The 16,720-nt window shown below is 38.8% G+C and overlaps 1 protein-coding gene, 1 long non-coding RNA gene and 1 other non-coding gene across 3 annotated transcripts in view; 2 read left to right on the top strand and 1 right to left on the bottom strand.

Annotated features, from left to right (window-relative positions):
- LOC137754085 (uncharacterized) overlaps positions 1 to 2,308 on the bottom strand; it is a 31,292-nt gene extending 28,984 nt beyond the window's left edge. The window contains exon 1 of the long non-coding RNA XR_011071733.1: positions 2,151 to 2,308. This is a non-coding gene — a long non-coding RNA (uncharacterized lncRNA). The remainder of the gene's footprint in view (positions 1 to 2,150) is intronic.
- A 153-nt stretch (positions 2,309 to 2,461) lies between these two features.
- Positions 2,462 to 16,661, top strand: TMX1 (thioredoxin related transmembrane protein 1). Its single transcript, XM_068545523.1, has 8 exons — positions 2,462 to 2,697; positions 5,488 to 5,603; positions 6,949 to 6,994; positions 9,121 to 9,249; positions 11,461 to 11,506; positions 11,605 to 11,706; positions 11,820 to 11,886; positions 14,922 to 16,661. Exons 1-8 carry the CDS (start codon positions 2,546 to 2,548, stop codon positions 15,101 to 15,103), a joined length of 840 nt encoding a protein of 279 aa, XP_068401624.1. The 5' UTR covers positions 2,462 to 2,545; the 3' UTR covers positions 15,104 to 16,661.
- LOC137752084 (small nucleolar RNA SNORA70) lies at positions 5,721 to 5,855 on the top strand. The gene has a single exon (XR_011071045.1). It is a non-coding gene; the product is annotated as a small nucleolar RNA SNORA70 (small nucleolar RNA).
- Positions 16,662 to 16,720: the final 59 nt, after the last annotated feature.

Genomic DNA, 16,720 nt, shown 5'->3' with positions numbered 1-16,720 from the left:
CTACACGAGGTAGCAGTGAGGCAGATGTCAGATCATGTAGGACTTTTTAAGCCATAGTAATGAGTTTAAGGAGTTTGGCTTTAATGTTTAGTGCAGTGGGAACCACTTGGAGGGTTTTAAGGAGACATTGCTAGATCTTATTTAGAGAAGCAAGAGAGAGGACACAGGGTGATCAGTTAGGAATCTACTATTGTCGAGGCAAGAGATGATAGAAACTTGGACTAGGGTATTGGCTGTGGAGATGGAAATTAGAGAAGGTAGAGTTCATGGGACTTGCTGATGGAGTACATGAAGAGGGGGTGAAAAGAGAGAACAATAATGAAGAATTAAAATGTAAATTTTTGTCTTGAGCAACCAGATGGACCTTGGGGATCTTAACTGAGATGGAAAACCAGGAGATGAAGAATCAAGAATTTTATTTTTTGATCCTGTTATGTTTAAGCTACCTATTAGATATCCAAGAGATATCCAGCCACGGGTTGAATATTGTTAAAAAAGAAATAACAGTCTCAAAATGGAGTCATTTGTCCCCCATGAGAGCAAATCCAGACTTAAAGAAGAGGCAATCTCATGATAAAACCCTTGCCAGTTCTCCTCTCCTAAAAAAGCCTAAAAAATAATTGTCTCTTTTCTTTTGCTAATAACTCCCTTACCTCACCCTTCTTCCTATAAAAGCCTTCCATTCTGTATAACCTCTAGGAGTGCCCTTCTAGTTGCTAGATGGGATGCTGCCTGATTCATCAATCACTGAATAAAGACAATGAGATCTTTTTTTCTTAAGATTTTTTTTTTGATGTTGACCATTTTTAAAGTCTTTATTGAATTTGTTACAATTTTGCTTCTGTTTTTTGTTTTGATATTTTGGCCACGAGCCACGAGCAAAGTGAATCAGCTATAAGTATACATATATCCCCTCTTTTTTTGGATTTCCTTCCCATTTCCTTCCCATTTGCTCCCCAACCAGGGATCGAACTTGCACCCCCTGCATTGGAAGGCAAAGTCTTAACCACTGGACCGCCATGGAAGTCCCAAGACAATTAGATCTTTAAATTTACTTGGTTGACTTTTGTTTTTTAACCACATACATGTCTGAAGTTCCCAGAAAGGTCAGGGCTGGAACGACAGGCATATTGATAGCTTTTAGGGCTCCAGAACTGAGGTTATCTGGAGGAGCGTGTGGATATGAAGAGGAGGGGGCCAGTACAGCATCCTGGGGAAAGCCAATGTCTGGAAGTCAAGTACAGGAGGACGGCCAAGAATTTCAGAAGGAGCAGCTAGTGAGGAAGGAGAAAAAAAAGCAAGCGAGGCACCACACTGTGCCTTTCAAGAAGGGTGTGGTGACAGAATGCTGCAGGCAGTCAAGTAAAAAGAATGTTAACATGCAGATTACTAGTGTCCTAGAAAGGGCCTTTCAGCGAAGGGGTGGGGAAATCAGCCAACTGGATTGAGTTTAGGAGAGAATGTGAAGTGAGGAGGTGTAATGGCAACTATTTTCATTTGACTGATTAATACTTTCTAAAGACAGTGCACATTTTGATTTGCATTTGTATTTACAAATGCTTGAGGAAAAAAACCCTTAAATATTTGTTACAAGCCTGCGTCTTGTTCCATGTGAATTTCTGATTTAGCATCTCTGTAACTGCTGCATTACAAAAAACTGAGGGATCATATACATCCTAAAGTGCATAATATACATCCTAAGTGCACTAAACACGTACAGCTCAATGGTTTTTTGTGTTTTTTTGATTAAATTAATTTTTATTGGAGTATAGTTGCTTTACAATGTTGTGTTAGTTTCTGCTGTACAGCAAAGTGAATCAGCTATAAGTATACATATATCCCCTCATTTTTTGGATTTCCTTCCCATTTAAGTCACCACAGAGCACAGAGTAGAGTTCCCTGAGCTATACAGTCTCAATGGTTTTTTAGGTATGCGTACACCTATGTAAGCATTGTTCAGACCAAGATACAGAATACAAAGTGAACCCATAAGGTTCTCTTGTACCCCGTTACAGTCTATAATCCCCCAGAAGTAAACCAATATTCTGACTCATACAAACACCCATTAGCTTCCCTACAAAATTTTTCAAAGGAAACAAAAGAAAACTCTGACGTGCATTTAACTGGAAACTGCTTTAGTGTAAACTTACCTATTGCCTTCGTTAAGTATAAATGCCAATCATTCGGCGCCAAAATCCTGAGGCAAATTTTTAAGCCGTTCCTCTCCGAAGTCCCGCCCCCCCTTTCTACACCACGCCCTCCGTTCACTCTTCCTCCAAAATGGTTTAGAGCAAAGCAGAAGGTAGGACGAGAGACCCCTTTTCTGTCATGCGCACTAGGGAACAGGCGCGCTCCCTTTTTCTCTGCTCCACCAACCCACTAGGACCTGGCTTCGTCATGCGCATTGAGAATTTTCAAGGCGCGCGCGCGCGCGAGCGCCGTCGCGCCCATGCGCACGGGCCGATCAGCCTGCGCGGGCGGAAGTGAGGAGGCGCTGCGCGGAGTGAGGGCTGCCGCGCTTGCTGTGGGTGGGCGAGCGGCCGACATGGCGCCCTCCAGGAGTCTCAGGATCCTCGTGGCAGTGCTGCTGCTGTTGCTTTGCGGGGCTCCCTGGACCCACGGGCGGCGGAGCGACGTGCGGATCATCACGGACGAGAACTGGAGAGAGTTGCTGGATGGAGAGTGGATGATAGAATTGTGAGTGCGGGGCGGTGGTCTCGGGGTCCCCTCGGTGGGCCGGGGTCCTAGATCCAAGTCTGGACCCCCGCTTTCATCCCCGTTCGTCTCATGCGAGTCCCAGACTCCCCGGCACTGCGACTCCGAGCCGCGGGGCGGGAGCCCCCGACTCCTCGCGATCCCCTAACTCCTCTTGGGATCCTCCGCAGCCTTGGTCCCACCTCCTCCTCGTTTCTGACCAGGGGATAACTCTGTTTCTTCTAAAGTGTGCACCCTAGTTCGGTTGCTAGGACTGAGGTGCGCCTGTGAGGTTACGTTCAGCTTTGAATTCTCTCAATTTTTCTTCATGGCTTTGGGGTTGAGGGTGGTTGGTTTGTGTAGTTCCTATACAATTATTTATTTTGGAATGAGTCTTCACAGACTTACAGACTTATTTCACCAAACTCTACAAAGGAGGAAACTGAGTGAAACTCTCCTCTCTTTTTGTCTCATTATCCTTAAAAATTAGTCCACATACAGTGTTAGAACTTGAGACTCTTAGTTTATTTTAAATGTTATTTTATGGATTAGGCATATTTTTATTTTAAATGCCAAGTAAATTCAAGTTGCGTTATTTAAACATCTGCGTTCCCTTTATCATTTGTTGTTGTTGTTTTCTTTGCCCACGTTTCATTTTTCTTTTGGGTGTGTGTTTTTGCAAAGTACTGAATGTTTTGGGTTATTACTCTTATGCCTCTCTAAATGGTATTGCATTCAAAAAATTAATGTACGAGTGTGATTATAAACTCTTAAAAGAGCGTCAGGTCGTCATTTATTGTTCAGATAAAACCATGTGTCTGTGGTGATTCCGTTTTAATAATGTCCCTTCTGCATCGGTAGATAATAAACTGTCTGCCTTTGCTTTAGTCACTAAATTGGTGGTGGTGGTGGCAGAGTTATTAGTGGTACTAGTCATTATTCATTAGTAAAAAACACCATTACTGACTGTTAACTGTGTACTAAACACTTCTAAGCTCTTTACATACGTTATCATATTTAATTCTTTACAAATTCTATAAGATAGGTATTATTTCCCGCATTTTACAGATGAGAGACATATCTAAAAGCTTTAATTAACATGTCCAGGTATTGCCATAGTGGCTTTCTTTTTGTCTTCAGAAACTAACACAGAGTAGACATGCAGATGTTGTTAGAATAACCCCCTTCCTTAACAGGGTTCAGGCGGGCTTTTTTCTGGGTGGTTGGGTTGCCAGTTAAGGAGGGAGGTGGAGGTGGACATCCCCAAGGGAGAACCCAGAAGGTCACATCAGTAACTCCTGAGTCATAAAGTCAAACAAGGCATAGAACATTTATATGCAGGATACAATAGGGGAAATGTTTATATAGTATGCATGTAATCTGTAACTCAGTGAAATGAATTTTCAGGCACCGTTGAAGATGCAGGGGAGAGGAAATACAACCAGGGACAGCATTTGGTTTTCATTGTCCTCAGTACCTTGTTTTAGATTGTGCCCGTAAAATATTCACAATTTCATAAATAATGTGTTGAGCAATTGTGATTATGAACTTTTATGCAAATTCAGTCAAGTATTACTCAAGGAGATTTTTATTAACTCATTTGCTCAAACTATATCAATACAGCAGTCAGAAGTGAAGTATTTGGGGATTTGAATTAGAGCATCAGTATGAAATTAAGAGTATACCATAGTATTTTTCCCCCTAGCCTACTGAATATGAAGTCTCTAAAAAGCACCTAAGAAACAAAAGGAACTTGAAAAAGGATCTAGTATTTCTAATGATAGTCTGCTCTTATTACAAGTTAGTTATCTGCGTTAAATCTGCCCTGATCAGGAGTTATGTTACAGAGATATTTTCATTGTAATTCAATTTATTGTTACGGACTTTGGCCTTTGTGTATGGTACTAGTCTTGTTCCACAGTGCATATTACTTTTAAGAATTTTATTTTCATAAAATAAGTCAAAATAGAATGAAGTACAGAAGCTGTACTCTTGTGTTTAACAGGTCCAGGCTTTATTCTTCCTGGTTCCATTAAAAAGAACTGAGGTAAATTATGAGGTAATATACAATAAAATGAGAAAAATCAAATCCTGGGAAAGATTCAGGGCCTTTTAAGACTGAATACCAGAAGAGTAATTAAAATGCTAATATGCTTGGCCACAGATTTATAAACCCGAGATTGACCAAGGTCTGGGCAAAGAATTTCATTTGGCCTGCCTAGTATTTGTGTCTGGGTTAAGTTTTGAGGTAGTATTTTTACATAAAAATGCAGATTTTCAGCTCCTTTTAAATTAGAATAGCCTGCTGCACTGGGCCAGCTGTCCTGGACCTGTCAAGCTAAGTAGTGTTTCCTTCCTTAAGATGAGGCACGTGTTTCCTGTTCACCGCAGCCATGGGTGCTTCCTCTTTTTTTACTAGCACCTTGGCACTTGTGACTCCTGCACATACCATTGTTAAAACTGATGAACTCCAAATTTGGCTTTGAGCTTTCTGCCCACCTTATAATAAGAGAAATCCAAAGGTTTTTAAAGAGCTGTTTTGCACTTGAAAAAGGCCTTGTGTCTTAAAAACTTATTCTCAGAATTACTTTTCTGTGATTAGCATTATCAATTCATAGTTCTTGATTTCCAGAGTGTTCGACTCACACTTAAAACCTTTTCATCTTCACAAAATTAACCACTTTGCTATCTTGTTTTTAGTATAAAATATTCTTCACAAGTTACACATTTTAGAATTTTTATCCCAATATAATCATATTAGAGTGTTTAACTTTTTTAAAAACTATTTCTTAGTTATGCTCCATGGTGTCCTGCTTGTCAGAATCTTCAACCAGAATGGGAAAGTTTTGCCGAATGGGGAGAAGATCTTGAGGTTAATGTTGCAAAAGTGGATGTCACAGAGCAGCCAGGTACTGTAAGTCTGTGGTTAATTTTGTTTCGTTGCAGATTGGGATGATCTGTTGATCTGTTTTCCACATTGCATGATCTTAACTCTACCTTTCACTAGTTTTTAAAAACAGAACTGTCTTCAGCTGGTTAGGCTGACTTACCCACCTCCCTGATGGGGGCTCAGTGTGAAGTGCCGCAAAAAGTGGATTCCCTGGTTGGGTATGGCAGCTTACTTCTTTTCTGTATTGCTCTAAGGGACCTTGGAGACATCTCCCTCCTCCGACTCTTCCCTCACAGAACTGCCTGTGATCTTTTTTCCTTTGCATCTCAGGCCCCAGAGTAGTATGTAAGACGTCTGTGAGAAGCCCTAGAACATTGTGGCTCAGGTGGACATTGGTCAACCCAGCATTTGCATCTGTACGAAGCTTCAGAATATGGAGCATGTGGTTGAGGTTCTTTGTAGAGTCAAGGTCACATTCCCTGTGTGTGAGTTGTGTAAATCTCTGCAATTGGCTTTCAAATTTAATCCATTAACTATGATTTGAGGACACTGGCTGTTAATTACAAAGCCCTCATGGTTGTGGCCTCCTGACTTGGCTCCCTGGAGAAGTGTCAGGCCCTGCCCTTACAGATGCTTCTTCTTACCTGTTCTTGGTCACAGTAAACCTGGATTCTTGATTCTGCCCCTATCCCAAATGGTAATAATTGATAATATTTGGTGAGCACTTACTATTACAGGTACTGCTCCAAGTGTTTTGCATTTATTATGTAGTCCTTACACAACGTTGTGGGATAGATAATATCCCCGTTTTACAGATCAGAAAACTGAGTCATAGATTGGTTCTTAGTTATTTTAGTGTTTAACACATGGTTGATAATGTTAGCTGATGTTGTTATGGCCCACCTTTTGAAAGATTCATAATATTTTCCATTTTTAACAATACCTTAGAAACTCTGTGTTTGTTTTTTGATTATCAAATGCAATTTCATTTGATTTTAGACCTAAGACCACAGTTATATTGTGCTGTCCCATGACTCATTGCTAGTAATCTTATAGTAGTATAATTGACCAAATGTTTATACATATATGTATGTTCACAAATGTCTTCAATATTCAGATTTTACATACTTTTAAATGGAGATAATGTATAGTGGTTTTTTTTTCAGTTGCTTTAAGTACGTAATTGGAATTTCCTTCATTGTTTATATTACAGAGCTCAACTATTTTTAGGTATAATTTCATATTCTTTGCCTATTAGTCAAGTAATTCAGAGTCAGCTTTTAAGTAGTAAGTGATTGGCCCATATAAAACCTGCTGTGTGTCCTTTCTTGTATTTACTTCTAATCTTTCTTTATCATTTGTAGGACTAAGCGGACGATTTATCATAACTGCTCTTCCTACTATTTATCAGTAAGTATTTGAAGATTCTGTAGTTATGAAAGATGCATCATAGTGTAATCAGAATAGTAGACCTCTAGCCTAGATCATGTTTAAAGAGCATTATATTCAGTAAGTTTACTAGAAGGCTTACTTTGCTTAGTGCTATCCTAGGTGCCTTTAGATAGATGAATGATGCATGAAACAGTCTGGGATCCCAAAGATTTGTAATTGTTTTAGAAGATGATGTGCACGAGAAATGGTGTGATACCATTCAGCTAGTAAGTGATTATGAGCGCAGAGTTGTGGTAAGTAGTGTAGGAAGTTTGGTAAGGGAAAAAATCGCTGCTTTGGACTGGTTCCTGGAGAATATGGGGTTTAAACTCAACCTTGGAGGTAGCATTTTCAAGAGTGCAGAGTAAGCATTCCATCCTGAGAACAGTCTCATAAACAGTTATAATTAGGAGCAGGGTATGTTCAAACATTAGCTATTAGAAAGTGCTGTAGCTCAGCCTTGTGGACAGTGGTAGGTGAAATGGTTGTTAAGTCAGAATAAACAAGATTATGTAGTCTTCAGTGTCAGGTTTTTTAGTTTGTCTTTATCTTCTGAACTGGCCATAAGAAATCTTAAATCTCTGTATCTGCCCTGAACCTTAATGTTCATGTAGCTGGTGGGTTGAATGCCAGGAGGCACTTCTCTCCTTCACTTAAAAGTTACGAAAACAAGAAGTCGGCGGTTCTGTGTGTATCTCGATTTTCCTTGTCTTTTTTTCATGTTTGTATCTGTTTCCCTGTACCTTTTTATTTGCCACTATTCCCTTTGTATATGTTTAAATGTCTCTTCTCTGTCTCTGTAAGTGCTTCTCTCCGTTTTTACTCAGTCCTTTTCTCCACATGCCCCTTAACTGGCTAGTCAGTCTCCCCCTTGTCTCATCACCCCCTGAAATTTTCTGGAATTTCCTGCCTTTTTCTTTTAGTAACGTTGTTTATCATGCCCATTCCCCTAATTTCTGCCTGCTGAAATCCTACCTATCCTTCAAAAACAGCTCAAATGTCATTTCCTCCGCAAAACTTTGGGTTTTTGAGTGGGGCTTCCTTGTTGTCTTTGGCTCTGGATGGATAAAGGATCCTCTAATCATACTGTAGGTAGTGGGGAGCTATGGAAAGTTTTTGCGCTTAAGTGATAAAAATTGAAGTGTTCATTGAGTAGAGTTAGACTGGCAGTATTATTTAAGATAGTTTAGAAATGGTGAAGATGTGGGATCAGGGAGAGCACTTACGATCCTGACAGAGCTCCGTGTATTGGGAATGGGAAGGAGGAGGTGGCTGTCAGGAAGAACGCAAAGCCGAATGTCACTGCATCAGATGCCTCCAGCGACTTAAAGCATGATGTCTGTGAAAGCTCTTTAACAATAGCTAATAAATAATAAATGTCAGGCGTGATTCTAACCGCTTTTTCATGAAGTCATCTCTTTAATGTGTGTATTGTGGCTTAAAAATAATTTTCTGAGATATATCTACGTACTGCATTTCTTTTTCTCCCCAGTTTTGTTTTGTTTTGTTTTGTTTTTAATTAATTATTTATTTATTTATTTATGGCTGTGTTGGGTCTTCGTTTCTGTGCGAGGGCTTTCTCCAGTTGCGGCAAGCGGGGACCATTCTTCATCGCGGTGCGTGGGTCTCTCATTATTGTGGCCTCTCTTGTTGCGGAGCACAGGCTCCAGACGCGCAGGCTCAGTAATTGTGGCTCACGGGCCTAGTTGCTCCGCGGCATGTGGAATCTTCCCAGACCAGGGCTTGAACCCGTGTCCCCTGCATTGGCAGGCAGATTCTCAACCACTGCGCCACCAGGGAAGCCCTCTCCCCAGTTTTTTATTGAGACATAATTGACATATAACTACTTACTGTGTTTCATAGTTTTATTATTTGGAAGAGTAACAGTAACAGTCTTAAGACTTATGATTGTTTAAAACTATAACCTCAGTGTTTAATTAAATTTGGGGCTAAGATGTCAAGGGTAGGTAATTAGTGTAATTTGCTACTTGTGCATTGCTGATGATTTTGAAGATTAGGATTGATTGTAAAATGAGGTTATAGAAATAGCAGAACAAAGTTTATTTATTTGGTGCTGATTAATATTTACTTGTGATCTTCTTTAGTTGTAAAAATGGTGAATTTAGGCGCTATCAGGGCTCAAGGACTAAGAAGGACTTCATAAACTTTATAAGTGAAAAAGAGTGGAAGAGTATTGAACCCGTTTCATCATGGCTTGGTCCAGGTTCTGTTTTGTAAGTATGAGGGGTTTTTCTCTTATTTATTTCAGGATTAATTGGGACATATATTTCATGTAAATAAAGCATATATACTTAGTTTTAATTTTAGGACTCTTAAGATACGTTCAGATTTACTATGTGATATTTTCAGTTTGACTTTATCTTCTAAGTCCAGTGCATACTGTGATCCTTGTTAATGTAGAATGAGGCATTCTATAGAATGAAGCTGAAAGTCTTTTAAGGAATATTTTAGCTCCGTAAATACGGTCATTTGTATCATCAAAAACTAATAAATCCCCCTAAGAGCGTGAGCGATATTATAATGGGTAAAACTATCATTTGAGGGTTTTTTTGTTTGTTTTTGTTGTTTTTGTTTTTTAAAATATTTATTTATTTATTTGGCTGTGCCAGGTCTTAGTTGCGGCGTGTGGAATCTTTAGTTGAGGCATACGGGCTCTTAGTTGCGGCACGCGGGATCTAGTTCCCTGACCAGGGATCGAATCCGGGCCCCCTGCATTGGGAGTGCGGAGTTTTAACCACTGGACCACCAGGGAAGTCCCTATCATTTAAGCTTAGGATTTGGATGAGAAGCCTCAACCATATACCTACTCATGCTACCTTTAGATTTCAGTTCTTGATTTAATGTGATTGAATTATTCCACCTGTCTGATAGCTTTTTGTACGAATAGTACGGATGCACAATGAGCCCGATGACATGACTAACCACTGAGCTTTATATGTAGGTAGAGGGTACATTTCTCCATAGCAGCTCGCTATGGAGCAGTAGGATTGGGCATAACTAACGCATATTCTGAACCTTCCTTGGGGAGCAAGGCCTCACGGGTCATTTGAGAGACCTCTGGGAATACTGAGTTTTGCTGAGGCCACCATGGACTCATCCTGGTGTGGCTAAGCTATCTCTTCCTGTCCTCTTACCACACTTGCCTTTGGAGGATGGAGAGTGTAAGCGATAATGCTCTGGATCTGGGAGTGGGGGTATGATCATCCCTAAACAGTATTTTCAAAAAGAAAGTTCATCTTTAGGACCTTTTCCTAACACCTCTGAATTGAACTGTCAGAATTCCCCCACTGAACCACCATGCCCAGCCCAAATAAGGCACCTGCTCTTCCTGATAGAATCTAATTAGCACAGACTACAGTGAGACAACACAGTGATTCATGTTTCAGTTCCTTGTTCCTATTCCCATTTTGTGTTTTAAAGAACAGAAGCAACATGGTTAATGTACCTGTCTGTGTTGGACTGAAAATGTAACTGATTTTTGTTTGAAATCTCATGTCATAAACGGTTCTTCCCGTCTCTGGTCGAGGAAGTGGGGGTCGCTTGTAAGTCTCCGCTGACTCCTCCGGGCAGCAGTCCGTACCTTTTTTATTGGTAGACTTGAGTAAGAGGCGCTCCCAGGGTCAGCTTGACAGGTTCACCCACCCAGCGATCGGTGATTGGATTAGGCCATCCTGCATGCAGGACCTCTGGCTTGTGTGTGAATTAGTTTATGTGTTCGTGGCCCCACTTCTGCTAGAGAGAACCCACAAAGCTAAGTTTTGGAGCAGGTCTCTTTTCTAACTGCCCATCAAAGCTACTTGGGTTTAATTATGTGAAAGTTGTTATTTTTACTTTTACCGTTTTACTTACATGGTAACTTAGCATTTACTTCTTGTGTAATTATTTTGTGTATCATTAAACTATATCAAACTAATGCTGTTGTAAGTTTAATACGAAAGGAGGGTAATTCTTAGGTGGGAAGGATCAACTCAACAAGTGCTCCCAGTCTGCCTTCAGACTCTCTTCTCTACTTTTTCTTTGGAGGATTTTAAGGGTGAATAAGAGTTGCCATTTGCTTACAGTGTGCCTAACTTCAAACCAGTTTGTTCCATGGAGCGTGTAACCTGTACTCAAAGTATATTGGAGAAATCATCAGGTGAAAGGTTAAAGTCAAAACAATAGGAGACAAGGAAACAAAAATGATCAAGTGTTTTGTTTATGAGGATATCACATAGTGGCAAAAATTCAGAAACTGTTAATTTCCATTAACAAACCTTATTATGGGCTTGAAATCACTGATGTATCACTAATCTTGAGTAACAGCAATAAAATCTGTTGTGTTGGGGAAATTATAGAGTAAAAAATAGAAGATATAGGTAACACACATGTATTCTACTTCAAAGCTGTGTATCTGATTCAGTTTTTCACTTGTCTCTTTATTTTAGGATGAGTAGTATGTCAGCACTCTTTCAGCTGTCTATGTGGATCAGGGTATGGGCTAAAATTTTATTTCCATTTTAAACATTTTGACACTGTCACTTTTTAAGAAATGACCATGTTTTTAGTTTATTTTTTTCTTTTGATTTTAGACTTGCCATAACTATTTTATTGAAGACCTTGGATTACCGGTTTGGGGATCATATACAGTGTTTGCCTTAGCAACTCTGCTTTCGGGACTATTATTAGGACTTGTAAGCACTTCATTTTCGGAGTACTGGGAAGGAAAATATTTTAGAATTTCATAATTCAGTATAGTTTCACTAGCTTTATATTGTACATCATATTTCTATGTTTATTTTTGCAGTGCATGATATTTGTGGCAGATTGCCTTTGTCCTTCAAAAAGGCGCAGACCACAGCCATACCCTTCCAGTAAGTATATTTTTAAATGTTTGTTTATTTATTTATTTATTTTAATCTGTATTTTTATTTTACTTTTTTTTTTTTTTAAGAGCTCCTGACTTATTTATTTATTTATTTTTATTTTTTTGGCTGTGTTGGGTCTTCGTTTCTATGAGAGGGCTTTCTCTAGTTGCGGCAAGTGGGGGCCACTCTTCATCGCGGTGCACGGGCCTTTCACTATCGTGGCCTCTCTTGTTGTGAAGCACAGGCTCCAGACGCGCAGGCTCAGTAGCTGTGGCTCACGGGCCTAGTTGCTCCGCGGTATGTGGGATCTTCCCAGACCAGGGCTCGAACCCGTGTCCCCTGCATTGGCAGGCAGATTCTCAACCACTGCGCCACCATGGAAGCCCCTTAAATGTTTATTTTTATTCACTATAATCCCATTGATTTCTGTAATAAACACAATCACACATAAAACAAATTGCCTTTCTAGCTTAGGTTTCTAAATATGGAGTGGTGGGGGAAGAGGGATGTATATTTCATGTAAGAATGACAGCCCATTGGATTTAGAAACATAGGTTCTTTTTGGTTTTTATAGTGTGGAGAATTTTAACACTGCATATAACTTATAGATATTTGATAACCATTGACCTGATGTCAGTTTGTTTGAAAATTCCGTGATACTCATGGATCCATTTGAATATACTTGGGTCAAAAAAAGTTGAATATATTCCACTCTTGAAGTCTTTTCATTGGTATAGTGACCACATTTGAAGCTTTTTCTTTGTATGCTGGTCAAGTCTAAGTTTTTCTGTTAGGTTATTGGGAAAAGCAAATCCTGTAGCTGCTTGAGGATTCTCACTGGCACTGTATTTTACTACACGATGGGTTTATAGAATTAGAATATTCACTGCTGTTTATCTTAATGTAATTACCTACCAATCATTTATTTTTAATCTTGAAAATTATACTGTTATGAAGGCCCTCTTATTTGCTGTTTGTAAAGAGCTTTCACTTTCTGTCGTCCCATTTGCTTTTCAGCAGCTCTTTAAAGTAGACTGCATAAGTGATACTCTTCCCATTTTGTGGTTGAGGAAACTAAAGCTCAGAGAGATGAACTGTGTTTCCAAGTTCACACAGAAATGACGGAGGTGAGAGTAGAACCTAAACCAGACTTTTGGCCTGACATTTCTGTTCTGTTGTGTTTCGTGACTTAGGACTTAAACTGAGGTCAAAACTCGTGAAATGAAATCAGTGGAGATTGCATTTACAGTATTCCTCGTCTGTCGAACAACTGATAAGGTTTTTTAAAAAATTTCTTAGATAGTTGCATTGATGCTAAGAAGGACACAGGTAGGGGAGGGAATAATTTTATCCACCAAGGGCCACTGACCTGTAGGAAAAAATATAATAAGCACAGATTACTTAAAAGACAATTAAGTCAGTGAATGTACATTTTATATTTATTTTGCTTCAGAAACCTTAAGCCTAACAACAGATTTGTCTCTTAAGTAATCTGTGACACAACTGATACTAATCCATACTTTAATGTGATATTACCCCTTCTGCAGCAGGCTACAGGATTTTTGAGTTGTTTTCCATTATGTGTGTTTGGCTTAGATTTTGAGTTGCTAGGGAAAGATCCAACTGAGTCTAACTTTAAGCAAAATCAGAATTTATTGGTTCACGTAGTCAAGAAGCCTGAGGGCAGAGTTGATTGGATCCTGGGGCTCAAATGTTTTTATGTTTCTGAATTGCTCAGTTCTCTATGACTTTGCTTGCTCCATTTTGGGCTCTTTTTAGTCCTGAGAATAGAATGACTATAGAAAGCTATAGCTCATCCCGAGTAAGAAGGAAATATACTTCTGCCTGTACTCACCTATCTTTTGGAAAAATTCTGGTGTATTCCGCTTGTATAGAGGGCTCACTTTTTGGAACAGTCACTGTAAACCAGGGTTTCTCAGCCTTGACACTGTTGGTCTTTTGGGCTGGATAATTCTTAATCGTGATGAACTGTCTTTTGTACATTATTGAATGTTCAGCAGCATCCCCCTGGTTGCCAGTAGCACCGCCCCTCTCTGTTGTAGCAACCAAAAATTTCTTCAGACATAGCCAAGTGTTCCCGAGGAGGCAGAATCACCCCTGGTGGAGAACCACTGCTCTACACTGTCGTTTGTGCTCACCACAGCCACCTGGGGTGTGGCATAGGGAAGGGGTAACCCAACAGGAAGAGGGATGCTAGGCAGACCAAACAACAGATTGTCCACTTTATGGTAATTCCTTCCCGTAATTTCTTCTACCTTGCACCCCCGTGTTCTTCTTCCCGCTCCGTTCCGAGTTGCCTAGGATTAGGGACGGTCTCGGATCACTGAACAGAGAAAAACTCATTGGCCAAATTCTGTGTTCTGGATCTCAGTAACATGGTGTGTTCTAAGTTTACGTTAACTAGCAACAGTCCCTATTAACAAAGGGAGGGGGGGTATATGTGTGTGTGTGCATATTAAAAAATTAATTGAGCTGTATACTTAAGATATGTATCTTATATTATTTGTAATTACACCTTAATAAAATTACACATGTGGAGAAGTGGAAGCATCTTTATGAAACCACTTGAAAAAAAACATGGCTAGGAAAATAGCCTTCAACTTAAGTGTCTGATTCCTTTTCTCCTGGGAGCTGAAACAAGGGTGGTATTGAAGTTTGTCTTAGTATACTTCTTAGCTAGAAGATTTAATAGCAAGTTAATACAAGATTGTTATATTTAATGCAGTCTGTCTTCTTACAACATCCATATGCACGGCATTAATTCTGGTTCATTAATTTCAGTTCAGTTTATGAATAGGTGGATAATAAGAATGAATTTGGTAAGTAAAATGGATCTTCCAAACCAGTTATTTTTACAGTATCACTTGTTCTTGAAGATAGCTTTTTCCTTTTGGAAATCCAAACATGATTGATAAATAAATGCCAAAGCAATTTATGGGCGTATGAATTGTGTCTTGATTGTACTCTTAACACAACTCTAATACATCAACAAAAGAACATTTCTGGTTTTTATCTTTAAGAAAAATTATTACTAGAATCTTCTCAACCTCTGAAAAAAGTGGAGGAAGAACAAGAGGCTGATGAAGAAGATGTTTCAGAAGAGGAACCTGAAAGCAAAGAAAGAATAAACACAGACTCTGCACAGAATGCCATAAGACAACGTTCTGTGGCTCCTTCATTGGCCACAGATAAATCTAGTTAATTTGTACAAGTATATGCCTATGATTCTGACAGAAACAGAAGATGGATCATTTCATTTGGTTTGAAGTGAACTGTGACTTGCTTGTACATTGCAGGGTTCAGTCTAGATTGTCATTAGGTTGAACAGTCTACCTTCAGGAAATAAAAGTAGCACTATGTGAAAACACAGGATTTGAGAACAGTATGGTGGTTCAAACAGTTGTTTAATTTTTGAAAAATCTGGTGCCAAGCAATAAGATTTCTGTATGTTTGTTTCATAATAACCTTTTCAAGTCTGAGTTGAAAAATTACATTTCCCAAGTATTGCATTATTGAGGTATTTAAGGAGATTACTTTAGAGAAAAAGGTTTCTCATTTGATACAATTTTTCTCAGTTTCACTGTGTGAAAAAAAGAACATATTTCCCATTAATGGGAACTTTGCCCATTGTCTCAAGAAATGTGTATTTCAGTGACAAGTCTGAGGTCCTTTCAGAGGTAAAGTCCAAAATTTAGTCATAGCTTTAGAGTATGCAACTAATAAAAGCTACCTTACTTTAGTTACAGTTTTCTACATATGATAATACAGGATATGTTTAGGAAGATTTTATAAGCCCATGGTGTTGTCTTGATTCCTATAAAAGGTTGGTTGCCTTTTTGTTCTCCTCTGTTCAGTGTATGATTCGTATTTTTCTTACCATGAGTTACATTTTTCATTTTCCAAATTGGATAATTTCTTGGAAATGTTTTTCATGTTTTAATAAATTGTTTCAAACTGAAGTTTACTGAGGAATCCTTAAAAGTGAAGAGGCATCTACTGATAATTTAAAATCTTGGCTACTTGTTTCAGATTTTACATCATTCTTGTTGAACCTCTACTTGAACTTTTTTTGGATGTGAAGGTGAACATTCCTGATTTTTATTTGATTTTGTGGAAAAGCCTTGGTATTTTACATTTTGAAAATTCACAGAAGCTTAATTTGATATAAAGTTAGCATTCTACTCAGGAAAAAGCATCTTGTAGTGTATGTTTTCAGTGTATATTTGTCCTCATACAGAAAGTTCTTAATTGATTTTACAAAGTCAATGTATGCTTGATGTCTTAAACTCATAAAAGTCTTATGTTTTTGAAAAGACAAACTCCATATTCTACTGTACTTTCTGTTGTGTGGTATTTCACAGGTGGGTATCAGCAAGGTGGGACATTTAATATATTTTTACTCCTTGAAGAGTTTAAGAATAGAGTTTTCACTTTACAGCAAAAGAGGGGGTGGGCGGATGTGTGCGGTGGCAGTAGAGAACTGTATTAGCTACAAGAAGGGGAAAAAGCATAAATATTTAGAATGGATCACCTCTCCATTATGGTAATAGACAATTTCTGTAATGTCCCCTTTCATCTAGGTTCTGCTGCTGTGTGAATCCATTAGACTTACAATATCATAATGTACAACAGTTTTCTTTAAAGGCCTGTCCTTTAGAATATTAAATATTCTGCCATTGAAGAGTTTGGATGTGTAATTTTGTGATTCTTTAGAAAAATAATCTAAGCACAAAATAAACTTTTCTAAGCACTTCACTGAAGCTGAAGGCAAGTGTGATTTCTAGTTGCATATTTAACGATGCTTAATTAATTTGCATTT

The sequence above is a fragment of the Eschrichtius robustus genome, chromosome 1 (assembly GCF_028021215.1).
Source record: "Eschrichtius robustus isolate mEscRob2 chromosome 1, mEscRob2.pri, whole genome shotgun sequence".
NCBI classification, from domain to species: Eukaryota; Metazoa; Chordata; class Mammalia; order Artiodactyla; family Eschrichtiidae; genus Eschrichtius; species Eschrichtius robustus.
Note: the sequence above shows the minus strand (reverse complement) of the source record. Positions and strands in the feature narration are given on the sequence as shown.